General features: G+C 40.0%; 1 protein-coding gene across 2 annotated transcripts in view; it reads right to left on the bottom strand.

Annotated features, from left to right (window-relative positions):
- Positions 1-20,581, bottom strand: part of LAMA3 (laminin subunit alpha 3) — a 242,944-nt gene that overhangs the window by 30,132 nt on the left and 192,231 nt on the right. For both annotated transcript variants that reach the window (XM_058556902.1, XM_058556901.1), the window contains 16 exons: positions 17,574-17,684; positions 17,350-17,461; positions 16,962-17,129; positions 15,788-15,981; positions 14,480-14,596; positions 13,389-13,543; positions 12,954-13,095; positions 12,008-12,110; positions 10,143-10,259; positions 9,880-10,059; positions 9,213-9,355; positions 6,400-6,570; positions 4,579-4,730; positions 4,253-4,415; positions 3,678-3,811; positions 2,698-2,842 (listed from right to left, as the gene is read on the bottom strand). In XM_058556902.1, the coding sequence (XP_058412885.1) occupies positions 2,698-2,842; positions 3,678-3,811; positions 4,253-4,415; positions 4,579-4,730; positions 6,400-6,570; positions 9,213-9,355; positions 9,880-10,059; positions 10,143-10,259; positions 12,008-12,110; positions 12,954-13,095; positions 13,389-13,543; positions 14,480-14,596; positions 15,788-15,981; positions 16,962-17,129; positions 17,350-17,461; positions 17,574-17,684 (2,307 nt within the window). The remainder of the gene's footprint in view (positions 1-2,697; positions 2,843-3,677; positions 3,812-4,252; positions 4,416-4,578; positions 4,731-6,399; positions 6,571-9,212; positions 9,356-9,879; positions 10,060-10,142; positions 10,260-12,007; positions 12,111-12,953; positions 13,096-13,388; positions 13,544-14,479; positions 14,597-15,787; positions 15,982-16,961; positions 17,130-17,349; positions 17,462-17,573; positions 17,685-20,581) is intronic.

Here is a 20,581-nt window from a genome sequence, read left to right as displayed (position 1 = left end):
TGGAAACAACGCAGATTACCAGAAGACTTGACCAAAGAAGATCTAGAGTCTGGAACTCAAGTTACTCTCAAGTTACAGACTGCTCTCAGCTTCTGTAGCTTCTGCCTCCTTAGTCAAAAGGACAACAGCGCTGTAATATCCAACTCCCGGGCTGAGTGTGATGGTTAAATATTATAAGTCGCATTAAACGTCATGTACAGCGGTTGGCACACAGGAAGGACACAATAAATGCTAGCTAGTATCATGATTTTGTTTCATACAATCTGTAACCAGCACACAAAAGGAAACTGAAAAGATACAGATCATTAATATCATTTGAAAATATGACTGCTACCTTTGGGACAGAGATACATTTCACTTAAACCCCAGGCACTTTCCACCACCTGTTTTCTGACTTATTTCTATGTCTCAGCCTCATTTGCTGGGTCATCCCCCTCGACCTTCCCTTTAAGTGTGGAGGGCTCCTTGCAGGTCCCACAAAGGACCTCTTCTTCCCTCCCACCACTCTCTTTGCCTCGTGGTCACAGTCACCCTGTGGCTCCCATTCAGGTATGAGCCTAGGAAGCCCCCGTGTTTTCCTATGGCCTAGACCTGTCTCTTCAGGGCCAGGCCTATACATCTGATTACTTTATTGTTATTGCTTGCATGACTCACAGATACCTCAAATTTAGGATACCTCAAACAGAACCTATGGTCTACATACCTCCCACATGCCCAGCCTGACTCAGCCCTTCACACTGTTCTCTCCTCCCTTCTCTCTCACCACTAATCACCTTGCTGAGTCAGCCACAAACATGCTAGGTGTCATTCTTGATCCTTCCCTCTCTCTCTCCCCCAACCAACAAAATCTTGTCAATTCTCCCATTTCTTAACTCCCTCTCCATTTCCTGCCACCTAGTCTCAGCCACAACTTCTTCAGCTGGACTGCACGGCAATAATGCACTGTCTTCCCCATGTCCCTCTCGAATCCACTGTCCACTCTGCAGCCAGAGCGGTCTTTTGAAAATGCCAGTGTGAGCCCGTTACTCTCCTTTGCTCTCAAGATAAAGCCCTAACTCCCTAGCAGAGCTCCTGAACCCCTCTTCAGCTGCATTTCTCCCTGCTGCTCCCTCTGGCTCTCTGTGCCCCAGGCACTCGCGGGCCGCTGTTGTGTCCCTGAGTGCTCCCTGCTCTCACATCTCAGGGCCTTCTTCATGCCCCTCCCCTCACATGGATCACCCTGCTGCCCTTTCCCCTTCAAATGCCATCTTCTACTTGTCCTCCAGATCTCAGATTAGGCATCCTTTGCTCAAGACCTTCTGTTATACATCCTCATTTCACCCCAAACTTCTCCTCTATATCACTCATTGCCATTGTGATGAGTTAATTAACCAATTAATGAGCATAACTTTGTTTAATGTGTAGTCCCCTCTAGAATATAAGGTGCTTGAGGGCAGGAGCCATGTCTGTCTTGGTCGTTACTGCATCCCCACAACAGGTGTACGGCATATTTCTCTAGTGGAAAGATAAGCTGAGGAATTTGTCATGTACGGTTTGAAGGTTTGTTCTTTCACAGTTCCCTAATGACAGGAAGTCCTCTCTTTGCAGCCTTCCGGAGAGTCCTTATCTAAAAGGAAAATCAGTCCTTATCTGGATCCTAAACCTTGCCCTTGGGAGACAGTTAGGGTGCATTTTACTCATAAACAACAGAAAAACTGAGAGTAATGAGCCCTCCTATTGGACAGCAGCACTCTAGGTAATTTTCTCTTATCTGGTTACTTATGGCATTTTGTAAGTTTTCTTCCAGTATAAGCAGTATTTCTGGTTCTTAGTCTCCAAGAACTTCAAAATGTAGTACAAAGACGACCTTGTTTTGGAAAACAACTGCCTTGTCCTGAAGATGCAGTGTGACTTCTCAGCTCTCTGCATTTCCAGGCAGGTCGGGACCTTCTCAAACCATCAGAACTGACCCACCTGGAGGGTCCAGACCAACCCCAGAGAGGAGAGTTGGACCAGGTCTGTGTTCCCACCCTGCAGGGAGAAGGGTCTGATGAAATCCTAAGCTGCTTATCAATCCTATCTTCTCAGACAGAGATTCCATGGGCTCATCCACATTTCTCCAGAAATGCTACCTGTGGAGCCACTACAGAAGGGTCTATTCTCAGGAGCAGTCAACGCCAGGCCCATCTACCGGCAGATGGTGCTGATGATCACTTGCAGACTCACTTTGGACTTTTCTAAACTAGTAGACAAGAATGGCCTCCAGGAACCTCAGCTGCTTGAAAACAGAGAGATTCCATTCTTGGGAAGACAAGGGTCAGGCTGATAAAGAGGCAAACCCACCCAGCCTCGCAAGAGTTGGACCAAGATGCAAACAGTAGGAATTCAAACAGTTTAGCTCTCAGAGATCCCAGGAAGTCTTCACATGTTTTTAGGCAGAATAAGATTATCAGGCAAACAGTAGTTTTCAAAGAATAAAACTGACAATGAGAATAGATGGGAAAATGCCACATTTTGGTGGCATGTTCTCAAATTCCTGATTACTTGCCTCATTAAAACACACAATCCCACATCAAAGACGGTAGAACTGGTCCAAGGGAAAGGATGTAGGTAACATTTGCACGTTGTTTTTCAGATCTAGTGGGTTGTTTATAATAACCTAGTTACCCCAAAATTGCTCAATTGAATAGACATATTTGGATGCTTGTTATAGATTACCTGGTTTTCTGCAAAGAACAGCAAACCTCTGTCCACGGTGGTCTGAATCGTCTGTCCAAAGATTGGGAAAGGAGCATTTGGTTGAGTTGGAATTCGAGCATAGCCTGTACCTTCAAAATAATTTTTGTCTGACTCTTCCTTTCTCCTATTAACATCAATTATCATAAGTTAGAACACAGCAGCAAAGGACCACCACATGAGTGTGCTTATTAATATGAGATGCTGCTATCTGAAAAACGGAGGAAAGCATATGCAATCGAGCTGTCATGATTTTGTTAAAGAAGAGGAAACATCTTTAAAATGTTAAAATAGCCAGCTATTTTTCCGGGATGTGATCTTGTATTCTGTGATAATCAAACCCTAGCTCAAGAAAGAAAATAGTCAAGAGTCCCTTTTGGAAATGTCTACTTGGGAAGATATGGCCTAGCAGCTGAAGATCTTGAAACATAAGAAATTGTTAACTTGAAATATAATTTTATTCTGAGTAATGAATAGTCTGTCCCATATTAGAATATTCCAAATCCTTTTAACTATACGGAAGGTCAGGAGCGCAAGGCAGCAATTTTCAAATAGGTCCAGGTGTCAGAGGACCTAGAAAGTCTTGGAGCACTTTGTGGACCTATTTTTTTTTTTTTTAATTTACTGTAAATAGATAATTTTGTGCCTAAATCAGGTACCACATAATACTGAATATTTTGTGGTAGGAGCCACCAAAATTTTAAGAAAGATTTATTTTTTTCAAAATGGAGACAACTCTATTTATCGATCTGATATTTTATACAAATGAGGAAAAGACTGCCATTATTAGATTTTAGGGGTGGACTAGTAGTGTCGCATGCAAGCATAATTTAAGAACTAGCGGCCCAAAGCTACCAGCGACATCAACAGCATCTCACTGGCCCATCTCTTTATTATATGTAATATAACTGCAAGTTACCAACATCACAGTTACAGAGACACTAGTTTATGGTTTTATTTACCTTCTACAAGGCTCCACTTCAGTTGTGTTGAGATTGAAAGTCTTTTTGAAGTTGTACAAGCTCAGAACATTTTCATTGAGATCATCTAATTCAATACAGCCTTTGTATGGAGGGAATCTCAGTCTACTAGGCAGCTGAGAAAACAAAACAAAAAAACTTCCGCTAATTGAACAAAGGACAATGATCGGGTTGACCAAGAAACAGCACAGCTCTATCACTTTGAACCGTCAATAAAGCATAGGGGTTAAGAATGTGGACCCTGGAGCCAGATGCCCTTGCTTTGTTATTTACTAGCTGTACGACCTTGGGCAAGTTATTCAACCTCTCTGTGTTAGTCTCCTCATCTGTGAAATGGGGATGATAATTATGCTTATTTAAATTAATATATATAAGCTTAGATCACTACACATAGGAAGTACTCAATAAGTGTTAGCTATTATCACTGGATATGTTTTAAGAATATATATAGTTAAATCCATTTTATATACAATTGATAATTAAAATAGAGATATGAGGTCATTATACCAAATAAAAATTTAAATATTTTCACTCAGTGAAATAACATTTACACTTACTCTAAAATCAGGTGGGTAACCTCCAACATAAAATACAGCATTTTCAGGATCCAAATTGAGGAGTGTGTTGCTATTCCCACTATCCATGTCATGGAATTGAGGCATTTCTGGTTTACTGGATGTGGCTTTTTTGGTGTAATTAAGCCTTGCAAACTGATAAATTCTGTTTAAAAATAAATTAGATAATAAAATTATATAAAAAATATATGCAAAAATCAAAGAAAGCAAAGCCAAGATACTAAAAATGGGGTTTAGCAACACATACAATGGAAATTTGGTGAGTGTAGGTCAAATTAACACAAAGCAGTAATCTATCAGACTTGTACCTCTGAAATTTCACCCGGTCCATAATGGATTCCTGAGTTTCACTCTCGGTCAAGATCTGGTCCACTTGGAGTTCAGCCTCACGCTCTCCCAGGTTGTAGACACATGTGAGCTGGCCGTCTACGACTGCCATGCCGATGTAGTCCTTGGAGGTCTGGAGACATAAAGACCACCTCAGACCACTCTGCACACTATATTGTCTCAAGTTCCCATCCCAAGAGAGTACATTTCAAATACTAATGGGGACAGCAGACAGAATAAATGATGTGCCTCCTTGTATAGAATAATACAGACAGAACACTTAATTAACAATGTCTGAGCTGTCTTTGCTCATTGTATACTGCGTTCATTTATTCACTCCCCCATTCGCTCAGTCTACTAATATTTGCCAAGCACTTGCCATAAAGATGAACCAGTTATGACTCAGGTCTCCATTAGATTTTAGTCTGGTAAGAGAGGTAAGCCACTTTTGTTCTCCCCGCACCATAGAACATTCTCTTAACACTTTGTGCCTGCCTCTGTTATAACACCCAGTACCCTATATTATCACTGTCAGCTACATATGTACCTTTCTTCCATGTTAGCATGTGAGCACCTTGAGGTAGAAACACATTTTTTAGAATTGTGGTAAAATATACATAACATAAAATTTGACATTTTAATCTTTTTTTTTTTTTTTTTGGTTAGGAAGATTAGCTAACATCTGTTGCCAATCCTCCTCTTTTTGCTGAGGAAGATTGGCCCTGGGCTAACATCCATGCCCATCTTCCTCTACTTTATATGTGGGACGCCTGCTACAGCATGGCTTGATAAGCGGTGTGTAGGTCTGCGCCCTGGATCTGGGGCTACGAACCCTGGGCCACTGAAGGGGAGCACGCAAACTTTACTACTTCACCACCAGGCAGGCCCCTATTTTAATCATTTTTAAGTGTACATTAAATACATTCAAGAAATAAATTTTTGTTTATCATAAATACAGGGTGTGGCACCTAGTAGGTATATGGTATAAATTTATTGAAGGAATAAAGTAATGCCCATTTTGTCATAATAAAGCAAAAAGTCATATCAAAAAAAGCTGACAAAGTACCAGCATCTTGAATCATGAGAGAGAGTGATTAATAAGTGTTTATTTTAGGAATCTTTAAATACAGCGTCCACTAGGGACAACCAACCATTCCCTAAATGGCCAGAAGTTTCAAGAGCTATGTTTCAGACATTTCTTTTTCAACCACTGTATCCTAACCCGGTCAGCGATTACCTTTTCCTCTGATACTTAAGTTGAAGATAAGTATTTTAAGAGATTTAAAAGCTAAAACAAACCCTTCGAAATGCCTGTAATGGTAGTGGTTTAAAGACTTTAGAATTACAAAGAGATGAGGCGACGGGATTTCTTATTAATTAGGCAGGAGAGGCTTCATTTGGCTCCAGTTCTCATCCACAATGGTCCCCACCCCATAGACTTGAGGAAGGGTATGCTGCTGGGCCTTCTGAGGAAGAGGATGGGGTTACAATTCTGCGAGGAAGAACTACTGCTGACTCCCATGAAGCCTTGATATTGCTGCCCTGGTGGTGTGGGGAGAAGGGCAGCACGTGCCCTTCTCCCCACGTGCTGGGCCCATAGGGCAAGGCCTCTAGATCTGCCAGCAGCTAACAATCTGTGATTGACAAGAGGCCCCTTATGGCACCATCAGAGGTGGTGGAGTTTGTTGACATGTTGGTGGGCTCTTCTCCTGCTGTGCCAATGACAGTGACACAGTTGTGTCACATGTCTCAAAAACCATATTCTGTTTTAAAAACAAGAGAAATGTCAAAGCAGTACTTACATCTTTTTTCCCGAGGTACATCACAAACATATTCTCAGTCCCCGCATTTTCTCTTGAGTCAGGTCGTTGAAGAAACAAAGAAAGAGATGTGTATCCTTTCAAATCTTCCAGGTCATTTGGCAGCCGGACTTCAACGCCAGATTTACCATTGAACCTCATGGGGACAGCGACCTGCCAGGGATGAGATCTACAATGTTAACCACCCTATGGTGAGGAAAGTGGGTGTGCTCAGAGTGGTAGCTTGTGACTTGTAGTTACTCCTGTCAACTATCTATCAGCCTTTCCCAAGTTGTTATGATAAGGAGAAAAGGAGTGTGAATATCTCCCAGACCTGGATTATAAACTCATGAAACTGTTTCAGGAGCTGGGTAATAAAGCTTTCATGTTCTTCCTGTTTATCAGCCAGGGGTCTTTGAGAAGTGCACTTAATTCTCTGTGCCAGAAATAATAATCGTGATAATAATTCCAACCGCAGAAGGTTTTTGTGCACGTGAGCTAATATGGGCGGAAGCACTTAGCAGGATGCCTGGCATACAGTAGATATATAATACAATAGTCCCCCCTCATCTGGGGGCGCATATGTTCCAAGACCCCCAGTGGATGCCTGAAACCACAGATAGTACCAGACCCTATATAGACTATGTTTTTTCCTATACATACATAACTATGATAAAGTTTAATTTATAAATTAGGCACAGTATGAGATTAACAACAATAACTAATAATAAAATAGAATTATAGCAATATACTGTAATAAAAGTTATGTGAATGTGGTGTCTCTCTCAAAATATCTTATTGTACCATGCTCACCCTTTTTCTTGTGAAGATGTGAGATAATACGATGCCTACGTGGTGAGATGGAGTGAGGTGAGTGACGTAGGCATTGTGATGTAGTGTTAGGCTACTACCGACCTGCTGCTGATACATCAGGAGGATCATCTGCTTTCAGATCGTGGTTGACCGCGGGTAACTGAAACCGCGAATAAGGGGAGACTACTGTATATCAAAAATTTTTTTTTAAAGGAAACTTTTAGGAACCATTAACATACCACATGTTATGGTTGCATTTATTACAGGCATTTAGTCCTAAAAACGAGTGCATCAAAGCTCTCTAAAATAGTCTTTGTTAAACTCTATGGTGAAAGACCATTTTTTTCCTCTAATCTGCCCTGGATCAAATCTTTTGTAAAACACATGAAAAATTAAATTACTAGAAAAATGAAATAAAGAAGGTATGCAAATTACATGCCCACTGATCCCTTGCTTGGATGTTAAGGCAATTCAAATTATTAAAAGTTTCTAAACATTTACTCTCAATTTTATATTTATATATAACAGACCAATAACAAAAGTTCTCTGACTGGAGCTGGACTCTGGACCAGCTTGGGTAGCTCTGCACTAAAACACAGAAAATAAACATTCTCTAACAGTCTACAGAATAACACTCCTGGAATGATACTTACACCCACTCTACTTTTTATCTATCAAGCATTTAAATATTTACGGAGGACCTTGTATATGTAAGGCATCATGTCTGGGAGATGAGCGATGCATGAGCTGTAGTCTCTCCAGGTGCTCATGACTGAGCTCCCTCACACAGACCTACAGGCTCATTTATGCCTCTCTCTTCTACTCGCCCTCTGCCCTCCATTCTGCCCAACCCCATCCTGAGTCCTTCCTGGCATGCTCTTCTGCTTTCTGTCACCTGGAAAACACCTACACGTTCTTTTTAATCTAGAAAATATTCCATGAATACAAAAAAAGGATAGAGAATATACCTGTATATGCATCACCTTCTTAAGAAATGAAACATTACTGATATAGTTGAAGCCCCTTGCATATCCCAGCTTGTCTCTTGGTTCCCTCTTTCTCTTCTCAGAGGTCACCACCACCCTGGATTCGGATTCCCACACATGGTTCCATGCAGGTTTTAATATTTTTACTAAATATGAATCTGTCTATAACCTGTAGCTAGTCTTGCTTTTCATGATTTAAATATTTTTATATCCATGGTACACATCTTCTACTACTTGTTTTCTGGGCCTCACTCTCTTTTTAGATTTATCCATGTGGATACACCCAATCCCAGCTCACTCACGTTTACTGTTGTAAGGTCTTTCATTGTGTAAATTTATCACAATTTTATCCATCTCCTGTTGATGGACATTTGGCTTTTTTCCAATTATTTTTTGTGATTATAAGCTGTGTTGCATTGAACATTCTTATACATGTCCTTTAGCGCTCTTCTGAGCCTCTCCAGGTAGAAATGGGTGTTTCCAAGACCTGCAGAACACATCTTTATCCAGCTTCTTAGAGCAGGCTGCTCACCAGCTGCTGCATGCATGTGGCAGCTGGTGAGCAACCTGAGTCCAGGCCTATGGCTTAATAAGCTCTCTGTCCTCAGCACCCAGGAGAGTGCCACGCAAGGCGGGTGTTCAAAAGTGCTTGCTTATTATTTTTTATTATTTTCCACTGACAAGGTGCTATTAGCCAGGAACTGTTTCACATTAGCTCATTTAATCCTAACAATCTCATGACGTCCGTACTATTATTTACCCTGTTCTCCAGATGAAGAAACAGACACAGAGAGGTAAAGTGGCTGGTCTAAGGTCTCACAGCTCATAAGTAACAGTGCTAGGATCAAAACCAAAGCATTTGACTTGGTTAACCAGCTCTTAACTGCTATGCTATCATACACTTCAAATTTTGTTGAATAAATTAGTGAATAAACACAGAAGGGGAAAAGCTAGAAACTTTGCTTTTTGTAGAGTGTGTATGGGCCTTAGTGCCTGGCAATGTGCACACACACCCACCTTGTTTGCAGCATCTCTGGCCTGCTGGATTAGCTCTCGTATACGGTCCACGTTGTCAGAAATGTTGCCAAGTGGCAACAGCTGTTGGTTGATACTTTCGATCTTGCTCAAAAGATCAGGCAGTTTCTTGGTTAATTTCTTTACTGTTGGTGAGAGGACAAAACAGAAATTTATAATTTTTAGTTGAGAAAAGGTTAAATATAGATGTTCTCATTGATAGCACTTGTCAAGTGGTATATTTGAGTCACAAATGTTGGGCAGAATGACTCAGAATCAGGTAATACCTTTTCTAAATATGTCATGGATTTTATTCTGCAATCTAGATACCAAATCATCTTTCTCGACCACTACTGAAAAAAATAAATCTGTTTTCTGATCCTTCAATCATAATTCAATACATCATGATTTAGGGACCTAGACTTCCACTCTATAAAAGGGAAAATCAATGGCAATCAACAGCAATATTAACAGATTAAAAAAAATCCTGCCTTGTCCTTCTAACTCTTTGAATATATGATCCCTCATACTCTTTGAATGTATTATGTGAAGCTGTTTTCTAAACTTTTAATTTCTAAGATCAAACTTATCAGGGAATAATTTAAACTGACTAAAACATGAAACAACGGAGAAAACGGATAATACGTCCTGGCCAAAGAATGCCTGATACCTGAGTTATCCGCATCAGTGAGAGCCTTGTTGAAGTCTTCACTTTGAGTGCTCCCATAGGTATTCTTAATTCTTTCCATATCTGTCTGAATGGGGGTGAGCCCATCTAGAACCTCATTAGTGATGTCATTGGCATTTCTGACCAAACTCTTTGCACTATTGATCATACCATCGATGTCACCTAATGCACACAAATAGGGAGGTGTAAATATCTAAAATGTTTGACAAAAGAAGCCACATACAGTGGGTTAGGGAGATGCTGACCTCTCTGTATCCCACGAAGAGCATCACGGATGGTAGTAATATTGGTGTCGATCAGCCCTTTCCGAACTGTCATAATTTTCAGAGTTTGCTGTAGGTTGTTGAGAGCCGGATTGATTTCTAAAATAAAAGAAAGAATCAAGAGGCAATTACCCTGTGGATTTTGATCCTCCATTGGTATTGGCGGCCCCTGAAGTAGCCAGTGTCTGCACAGCATTGAGCAGGCCTGCATCTTAGGGGTCATCCCGGAGATGTCCAGGGCATGTGCCTAGACCCACAGCTCCAGGGTCCTCTGGTTACAGAGGCCAAGAGCCTATCAGAGCCTGTGGTACCAGGCTCCTTAGAAATGCACAAGAAGAAAGGGAGAGAGAGGTGTAATGACTTAGGAGAGGGCTTAACTTCCACTCTGCTCAGGGCAAAAGTCTCTGCTTAGTGAAGGAATGTATCTACCTGGTACACTGCTGTGTCCTAGCACATAGTGCTGTGACTAGCACTAGTTGGGGCTTAATATTAGTACATATTTATTGAGTGAATGAATGAATGAACAAATGGGTGAATAGTGCAGAAAGGATAACCTCTTCAGTCAGAGTATAAGAAAGGAGGGTTGTTGAGAGGGCCTCATCCAAGCAAACACACACATAGTAGGCATTGTTGGTTTCTGTTCATTTCCAAACTGACGATTTAAGGAAATTCAGTAAAAGGAACGGAGTTCACAGATACTCCTAGCTGATAATATTGCCACTTTGGGGTCATGGAAAAGGATCAGGGACTGTTTTAAGACCAAACTGATGATATACGGTTAAATTATGATTCCAAGACTGGTTTAAATAACAATGTAGATGAGTAGTATGATCTCTCTTATATGAGGAATCTAAAAAACTAAAGACAACAACAACAAAAAAACCCAAGCTCATAGATACAGAGAACAGATTGGCGGTTGTCAGAGGCAGGGGGTGGGGGATGGGAAAAATGGGTGAAGGGGGTCAAAAGGTAAAATGAAAAAAAAAATAAAGCTGGTAGAAAACAAAGGGAAAAAAATAACAATGTAGTTAGCATTCTGACCCTGTTTAAAACACTGATCCTCACCTCTTAGCTCAAATTTTGTAAAGAGAACAGATGTCACACCAGGAAATTTTAATTCTTGAAATTTGCTAGGCAAATGATTGTACGTTAATACATATTTTTTGTATTTTATTTTTCATATATTTAATTTTTAAAAATGAAAAAAAAATTTATTTGCTGGTAAAGGCATCTAATTGCTCTGAAAGGACTATGAAACTGAGTGAGGGCCGATGACCATGAGCGACCAGAGAAAATCAAGAGACAGCATTTTCAGGACACAGAAATTCGGTGAGATTGAGATGGTTTAATTCTTTTTTTAAAAAAATTAAAATAAGTGGAAAATTTTCAAAGATAAAATTATGATTAAAAAATGCTCATGCTTCACAGTGGTAGTTTTAATTGCTAAGATTTTAGAACTTAAGAAATTCTGAAGCAGTTGCTCTAATGACCTGAAACTAATTATCTTGGCCTTAAATAAGAAACTAGCACTGAACATACCTCTATGCTATGTGGGTTCCCAATTCCATGGTCACGTGTGGGTTAAATTAAAGAGCCCTCCAGTGCCAAGCCAAAACAGGCTTATCACCCTCAAGATTCATTTATATTCAAGAGGTTCTAGTTAATTTAGTATACATTAGAATATTGGGTGGAAACATCAAATCTATAAAACAAACCAAGGATTTACAAAGTATCGTCTGCATCAAAACTGAGATTCAAGAAGAGCATTTGCTCCTTGGGCTGCTTCTCCTGGTCTCATAGGTCATTTTCAAGCCCTTGACTATCCCAGCCTCCCTCCCCACAAATACCTTGCTGTAGCTTCTTCTGTGTTATCTTGGCTTCATTTAACAGTTTATCACTGTTGGAACTCAGGGTTTTAGCTTTTCTTGGAAGATCTTCCTTTATCACTGTCTGAAAGGAAAGTGTTTATCAGCCTTAAGTACGTGGAATACCTTAGGAAATATGAAGTAAGATTTGTCATCCTACTCTAAAACCCTTATCTTCAATCTTTAAAAGATAAGGTTCGAAGGTGAGGAGGAGGTTTAAAAAGACTGTTCCTTAAAAGAGCCAGTTAGGGCCCTAGGTAGATATTCGTGGCTTGGGGAGGTGGACCCGTCTCTGGTGACATACTGACACATTATGTGAACCCATCTTGTTTTCTCACTGTCACTTGTACAATACCCTGTGCAATAACTGAAGATGGAACTGAGTCGCTTTTAGGTTTTTACCCTTTGGGAGATAAAAGTCTTCAACCTTCCAAGAAGGCCTGTTCTCTAATTCTTTGATATTTAATATTTTGTTCTTTATTTTTAGACATAGGAACACTATATGGTGCTATAAGATCCCCCAGAACGCCACAGACATGCCCACGTGTAAGACAGATGACAGGAAATAAATGGTTATCAAATTGTGTACAAAAATTACTCTGTTCTTTGGTAAATGTTGATACTTAAATCACAGCCTACAAGCAGACCTGGTAACAAGCAGGATATAATACTTATCTTCGTTCAAAATTGGTAATTAGCATAATTTCTATCTGGTTTTACAAATAGTTTTAAAACCTGTACTACATATATCGAACAGTCAAGTAAATATAGAAAGGACCCATATCTAGAGCAAGTTAAAGTCTATTCTATATAACAAGTTCTGATTTAAAACAATGCCTTCTATATTCCTCAGTGCACACAAAAAGAAACTAAGGAAACGAGTCGTCTGCAGAGTGCATCTAGAGAAGGTGCCAGTGCAAATGCCCACCTGGAAGGCAGACTCAGATGCGCTGCTGGCCTTGTCGGCTGCATCCTCCGCCGCTTTGATGGCATTGAGGATGTTCTCATAGGCGGTGGCCGCGTCCACAGCACAGCGCACCAGCTCATCCCCACTGGCATTCCTCTTGATCCTGGAAGACACTGCGGGTGAAGTGCTCCGCAGCCCTCCTCTACCTGCAGCTGAGGCTCTCCCATCCCCTCAGCCTCCCCAATTCATTTGGCAAATGGAGACCTGAGGTGGCGGGCTCCACAGCTCTGCCCCAAGGACTCGGCTGGGAATCAAACCCCTGTTGCAGGTAGGGTTTGGACCTGGGCCATGGGTCCCACCCTCCACCCTGTTCTGGAGACCCAGCTCGCCAGGGCGGGGGAGCGGAGGGGAGCTTTCACACTAGGCTCCAGCAGCGAGAGTCTCCAGGGTACTCACTCCTCCAGCTTCTTTGCCAGCTCTTGTAAAGACTGCGCGTGCTTTTCTGCCGCCACCACCAGGGACGCTTTGCTGCCAGATTTGGAAAGTTCTCTCACTTTGTCACTTAGTTCATGTTTTGCTTCATTTAAAGTGGCAGCTAATTTTTCATATTCCTATTTTTTCCAAGTAAACAGAGACAATGTCAATTTAAACAAAGAATGTATATGCCATTTTCTTGAACTCTGTTATAAATGACATGTTTCCAGGAGGCAACAGGAAGAAATTGTTTTCTAAGCTCATTTACCACACCAATTAATCCTTGGTTACTTCAGATAGTGGCCCTGATAATATTCTCTCGTTTTACCACCATTTGAACACTTTCCTTATGGTGGGTACCCTCTTTGATAAATTTTATAAGTGCACACTGTTATCATCAGTGTAAAGTTATGCTAAACCAAAACACTTTTTTCTGATTTAGAAATAGTGATCATAATAGATATTTTCAAAATGCCCTTTGGGCTGTTAAGAAATGTTGTCAATCTTTTATCAGTCCTAAATGTCTTCTACTCAAAAAAGTATGCTTGGGGCTGGCCCAGTGGCACAAGCCGTTAAGTGCGCGCACTCCGCCGCAGCGGCCCGGGGTTCGCCGGTTCGGATCCCGGGCGCGCACTGCCGCACGACTTGTCAGGCCATGCTGTGGCAGGTGTCCTGTATAAAGTGGAGGAAGATGGGCATGGATGTTAGCCCAGGGCCAGTCTTCCTCAGCAAAAAGAGGAGGATTGGCAGATGTTAGCTCGGGGCCCATCTTCCTCACAAAAAGAAAAAAACAAAGGTATGCTTGATGCTTTAAAAAGAGCATCACAATTTTTTTCTTTTATCACAAAAGTAACATTTGCTTATTACAGGTAAATTAGGTAATACAGATAGACATAAAGAAGACTTCATTCACACTCCTCCCCCAAGGGAGAACCACTGTTAACATTTTGGCTTATTTCCTTCCATCTAAAAGACATATATTGGGAAAAAAAATAGGTTAGCCCATCTCATAGTTTCCTTGCAATATAATTTAAATGTTTTTCAATTTTCTAGAGAACAAGTGTCATCTCTACCTCCTGGCTTTTCCTCATCAGCTGTAGCACAACATTGGTTTGCAGTAAGGAGGCATCTGCAGTGGATAGATACTTGGTGAAGTCACTCTGTAGGGAATTCATTTCCTTAACTTGTCTCTGGAGAGAATAAAAAGAATATCTGCTTGAGCTACATGATAACTTGTCAGAAGGCACAGGCACATTACTGGACAACAGCATAGAAGTAATTTCAGTCAGAATGTTTTCTGGAACTTAAAGATCATCTAGGCAACTACAAAGCCATAAGAAATCAGTTCTCTTCATAGTGTGGGTGTGTTGTCATAGTTTCTGCAAACTACCTGCCAATGAAACAATTGTTATCACTGTTGAAGAAGGTTTCTGCACTGGGGTCCACTAGGCCAATGAGGTGGATATATGATTAAGCTCTGGGATGTGGATCAGAATGAGGGATTTGAACTAAGTAAACCGGCACCGACCATCACCACACTCTACGTGCCCATCCCAGTGAGGATACAGGGGCTCTTCATCAAGAAGGCACGTAGGACCCGAGAACGCCATGCTGGGAGGCTGCCAAAGTTCAGAGACCCAGAACGTTGGATCCTGCCTCCTTCCCTTGGCATAATCAGTCTTCCAACAGAAGTGTTACTATCGAAATAGGTTTTGGGAGTTAAGCATATTGCCATCTCCTAAGATATTATTTATTTTCTTTTACCAAGTTCTGCTGGAGGTCAGTCCTATGTCATTCCACTTTGATCTTCCTGTCATTAAATCACCCCTCACACTTGCTGTTGTTTCAGCACACAGTGTTCACCATTGAAATATACACTATAGAATCTTGAGCTCTAAATTCTGTCATTGCAGCTCCTGCATGAGGCCTGTAGTTTATTTCCTATAAAGCAGGTAATGGCTTAAAATGACTTTGCTGGTGATTATGATAATGATGTTTAACATATGACACAAAATGTCAGTTATTTAAAACAAATACTATATACTTTGAATTAATTATAACAATATTAGTTTAATTTCTCATCTACTTGGCAACATTATTCCTCCAGTACTCTATCAGCGACAGGCAGGGGTGAAGCAATTTGCTCTGCTTTTTCTGTGGTTTAAGCTCAGAATCTTTTATGGCTGCTGAGGAATAGGAATGACTTTGGTTTTGCATTTAATGCCCTATTCCCGTTTGATTAGGGTTTGATGTACAGACAGGTATGTACAGACTAGATGTACAGACAGGTGCCTGGCTATGCCATTTTATCAACGATAAAGACTTTTGCTTCCTCATCCTTGTCATTAATGAAAGCATGCAGATTCCGACCGTGAACTCACCTTGATGGATTCCAGAGTCTTCTGGTTTTCTCTGTTGAGGCCAGCAGCCTGCTTCGCTTGGGTGGCTGCCTCCTGTAGCGCAGCACGAAGGTCAGTGAGTTTGGCTTCATACTCATTTAAAGAATCTCGGATATTCTTAAGTTCATTGTTCTCCTCCTGGTGGTTTTTCGGCCAGTTCCTTATCCGATTCAGCACTGTAATATATCACTTACGTTTTCCTCTTGAGAGATGAGTACATCGAAGCTAACTTATAAAGACTACAGAAGAATTGAGTTTCTATGCATTTCATGGTTTTCCTTGAACTTGCAAGGAAATGGGAAAGGAAACTAACATTTATGCAACACCTGCTGTGGGCATTACACACCTTGCTTCATTTAACTTTCATGATAACCACATGAAAACAGCAGCTATCATTCGCATGTTTCACTTAAGGAAATGGATGGCCCAAGAAATGAGGTGATTGGCCCAAGGTTGCATGACCAGTCAGCCTTGGGACTTGAACTAGATCTGCAGAGTATAAAGCACATGCTCCTTCACTAATACTGTATCCTTGCAGTTAAAAACCAAGACTAACATTAAATTTAAACAATACAAATGCTAGAGAAAACCTGCTACTATCTGTATTTTAGCCACTGATACATCATTTTACTACAGAATAAACACCAGTATTTGGAAACATATGCACTAAACTAATACTTCTCACAGTTTTGAGCTAATGAGGCATTTTCTCTAATCCAAACCTTTAGATATATTCAGTTAATTTCTAGTATATCCCTTTTTTTGGTTTGTTTTTATAATAGTAGGGCTAATGTCAATGTGTGATTCAAAGCCCCAATGGTGATGAGATGACCATTAAAAAATGATATAATGAGAAAGTTGGGTGGAGCTGAATGAAAGAATGAAAACACTATTAAAAAGGAAAAAGAGGTATCAGTATCTGATATCTTAGGAGAAGAACTTATTATTATTCTTTGCATGATGGTAAGATGCTATATTCTGCAACTTCTTGGTAACTTGGAGGGGTACCCATTTTCACTACATGATGCTCTAAGAGTAATATGTGCTGAGATGATGGGACCTTCCACTGCAACCGGGGACTTGATATTGTACTTTGCACACTGTGTTTCAAACCAGTTAGAATGGACTGGATGCAAGAAGGTGAGAATGTCCTTACGGAGCTGAGCCGCTGTTCTTTCAGCTTCCGCGTCTCTCAGGTGCTTTGCGAAGTTGCGGCTCTGCAGTTCTCTCATCATGCGTTTAGCTTCAGCCAACTCTCTGGAAAAATCACCTGGAGGCAGGTTGTTTCCTTCTCCATCTGTCCCAGAGATCTGCTTGATGAGAACTAGAAAACATCCAGCAGTTTATTAAACTGGGAATTCTGGACTCCAGTAGACTACTGAAAAAAAAGGCAGAGATTTTTATGGAGGGTTCATACTAATTTTTTTAGTATCACCGTAGGATCTTTCTCATAATGTTGAACTCTTCAAGGGAAATTCTTTAAGTGTACAACAAAGGCCATGTAATATAAAGAATACTTAATCGGACTGAGTAACTCTTCTTACTGTGCACATTCCGGATGACGTTTTCAATCTTCGTGTCCAGCTCTTTTGCGCTTTGGGTTGCGCGATCAACATTGTTATGTAATGTTTGTGCTTTTCTGGAATTTATTTGAACCTATATGAAAAACAAATTGATTAGCAGCAAATTAAGTTGATGGGGGAAAAAATTAACAATATTTTGAAAGCAAAAAAATAAAAAAGTTAATGTTATTGACCTAACATATTACCTTTTCTTGCAAAGTCTCAAATTCACGATTCAAATTATTCAGTTCTTTTTCCAGGCCATCCATTTTTGATCCATGATTCGAAATGGCAGAACGGTAGTTGAGCAACTGATTCTGAAAGTAAAATACAAAGTTAACCTCACTTTAGAGTAGAAATTTGGAGTAAGTCCTAACTTGGTAATCCTGGTGATAATATGAAAAGATTCATTTAGCGAGACCAATGCTGGTCCACAGAAAAAAATATGGTTCTTTGAAATAGGCTACATGACGAATCTACTTTCTGATGTAAGTTGTGATATTGCTCTAAAAGAAAGCAGCAAAATTTAAAAACGTGAAGAGACAAGAGATACTTTTCTTGAATTAATGACCTGCCCTTATAGAAATGAAGGTGATAACCATTTACCTGACATATTAATTTCCAGATTCTATAATAAATTCAGTTGTTTTCAACCTATATTTTACCTTATAATACTAAGAGCAGTGCCTATGGCTACTTTATTGAAGGAACCGTTAGATTCAAAGCATTTTAGAGCAGGAGGGGAACTCAGAGTTCATTTAATTGAAGATACTCATATTACAAATGAAAGAATGGCAGCCCAAAGAAGCTGGGTGACTTGTCCTAGCTATGGCTGTATAGCTGATCAGTGATTGCTTCAGGACCAAAGTCCAGGTTCCCTGTCCTTTCCTTGGTACTAAACTGCCTCACTACATTTAAAGGGTGACATTGTTGCACATAATATCTAGAGCAGTGATTATTTTCAAATCTTTGGAAAAACTTTGTTAATATCTTGAAAAAATTTACAAAAAAAAGCAATACTATTACCTCCATTTGTATGTGAGAGCCTGTGTTGGGTAAAAGAACATAGGTTTACAGCTCAGGCTCAAACCCTAGGTCCACCACTTGGCAGACACACCTCACTGAGCCTTATTTTTTTCATCAGTAAATTGGGGATTATAATATTCAGCTGCTGGGTTGTTTTTGGTGATAAGTAGGCTAATATATTATAAAATGTCATGTACACATAAGCATTCAAAAATGTTAGTTCCCTTTTCATATGACTCCTACTGAATTTTCACAGCATTTGTGTGATGTTGCAAGAAAATGGTTCTATTTTAATTTTACTATAGGAAAACAGGCACACCTTTCTGTAGAATGTTCATAGTACATCTGGATAAGAAGTGTAGTGGGTAAAGCATGGCCTTTAGAAATTAATCTTGGTTCAAATTCTAGAGCCACCACATACTAGCTGTGTGATTTTAGGCAAGTCACTTAGCTTTTGCATGCCTGTTAAATGAAAACAACACCATTTTCCTCATAGGATGTCATGAGACTTAAGTAAAGCACTTAGCACTGAGCCTGGCACATAGGATGGCTACTGAAATGTTGGTCCTTCCCTTTGCTGGAGAAGTACAGGGTTGTACTGATGATATCACAGTGACTTGAGTGGCTTCTCTTTCTCTCAAAACATAAAGGCTTCTTTTCTTCTTCCCTCTATATTAAGCCTGTAAACCATGGACTAAAATTATCCTGATGAGATGGAAAAGAGCCATTTTTCTAGCATTATTTTTTGCTATAAATACTCAGCTATAGCCATTGACGGGTTTAGAATCAGCCCTCATTCCAAAAGTGCTTATTAAACTTTCCCCAAAGCCTCTTTCACTATGTCTAGTTTAGGGTTTATCTCATCTACTGCATTTCTTTACCTCAATGAGTACATTTTTTTCATTTCCATGTTTTTTAATTGAATCTTTTCATATCTACCTCTTCTTGTTTGGTTTTTTGTGTTTTTTAAAATTTCCTAAATTCTTGTTCCTTCTATTGGATGTTATTCTTCAAAGCAATTTTCAGATAGTCCTATTCTTTTCTTTTTATCTGAAGGGAACTCATATCTTCACGGTTGCTTCATTGGTTGTCTTTCGTATTCCTATTTGTCTATAACAATTTTTTCAGGCTCATTTTCAGCGGGAGCACTCTCTCTGTACCCCGTCCAGGGATCTTATGGTTATCACCACCGCCACCCCAGACCCCCCAGTGCAGGACCAGTCCTTATATTGGCAGCTGAGGACTTGTACACCATGGTGATGGTGAGGTTGTCACTTTCCAGGACAGATGTTGGTTTTTGAATCTTGTTCTGGCTATAAGGTTGTAGCTTTCCTAGGTTATCGCATAGCCATGCCCCAACAACGAGCACTGGGCAGTTTCAAGGGTGCTTTTTCCAGCCTTCATTCACGGGCAGAAGAGTCCCCAGTGTCCCCCAGGGAGCCTGACTCTGGCCCTGTGGGACACTGTAGGCCCTATTATTTCTCAGGATACCCTCTCAGCCACCTTGTTTCCAAGCACACATAGAATATTCTCCCAGAAGGACCATATTCTGAGCTATGAAACAAACCTCAATACATTTAAAAGAACTGGAGTCATGTAAAGTATGTTCTTTGACCACCACAACAGAATTAAATTAGAAATCAATAACAGAAAATTATCTGGAAAATTCTCAATTTGGAAATTAAACAACACACTTCTAAGTAACTCAGGGGTCAAAGACATGTCACAAGGGAAATTAGAAAATCTTTGGAAGTGAATGAAAATGAACGCACATTTCAAAATGTGTGGGATACAGCTAAAAGTACTGCTTAGGGGGGAATTTATACCATTGAATCTTTATATGAGAAACAAGAAAAGTTTTGAATCAGTAAAATAAGCTTTCATCTTAAGAAACTAGAAAATGAACAGCAAATTAAACCCAAAGCAAGCAGATGCAAGAAAATATATGGATAAGAATAGAAATCAATGAAACTGAAAACAGAAAAATGATGGAGAAAAGCAATGAAATAAAAAGATAAATAAAATTAATAAACCTATAGTCAGAATAATCAAGATAAAAAGAAATAGGACACAAATTGCCAATATCAGAATGAAAGGGCATCACTATAGGTTTTACAGATATTAAAAGGATAATAAGGGAAAATTGTGAATGATTTTATGGCAATACATTTCATAATTTAGATGAAAC

This window comes from Diceros bicornis, chromosome 16 (genome assembly GCF_020826845.1).
Source record: "Diceros bicornis minor isolate mBicDic1 chromosome 16, mDicBic1.mat.cur, whole genome shotgun sequence".
Lineage (NCBI taxonomy): Eukaryota > Metazoa > Chordata > Mammalia > Perissodactyla > Rhinocerotidae > Diceros > Diceros bicornis.
This window is presented reverse-complemented; position numbering and strand designations above follow the sequence as displayed.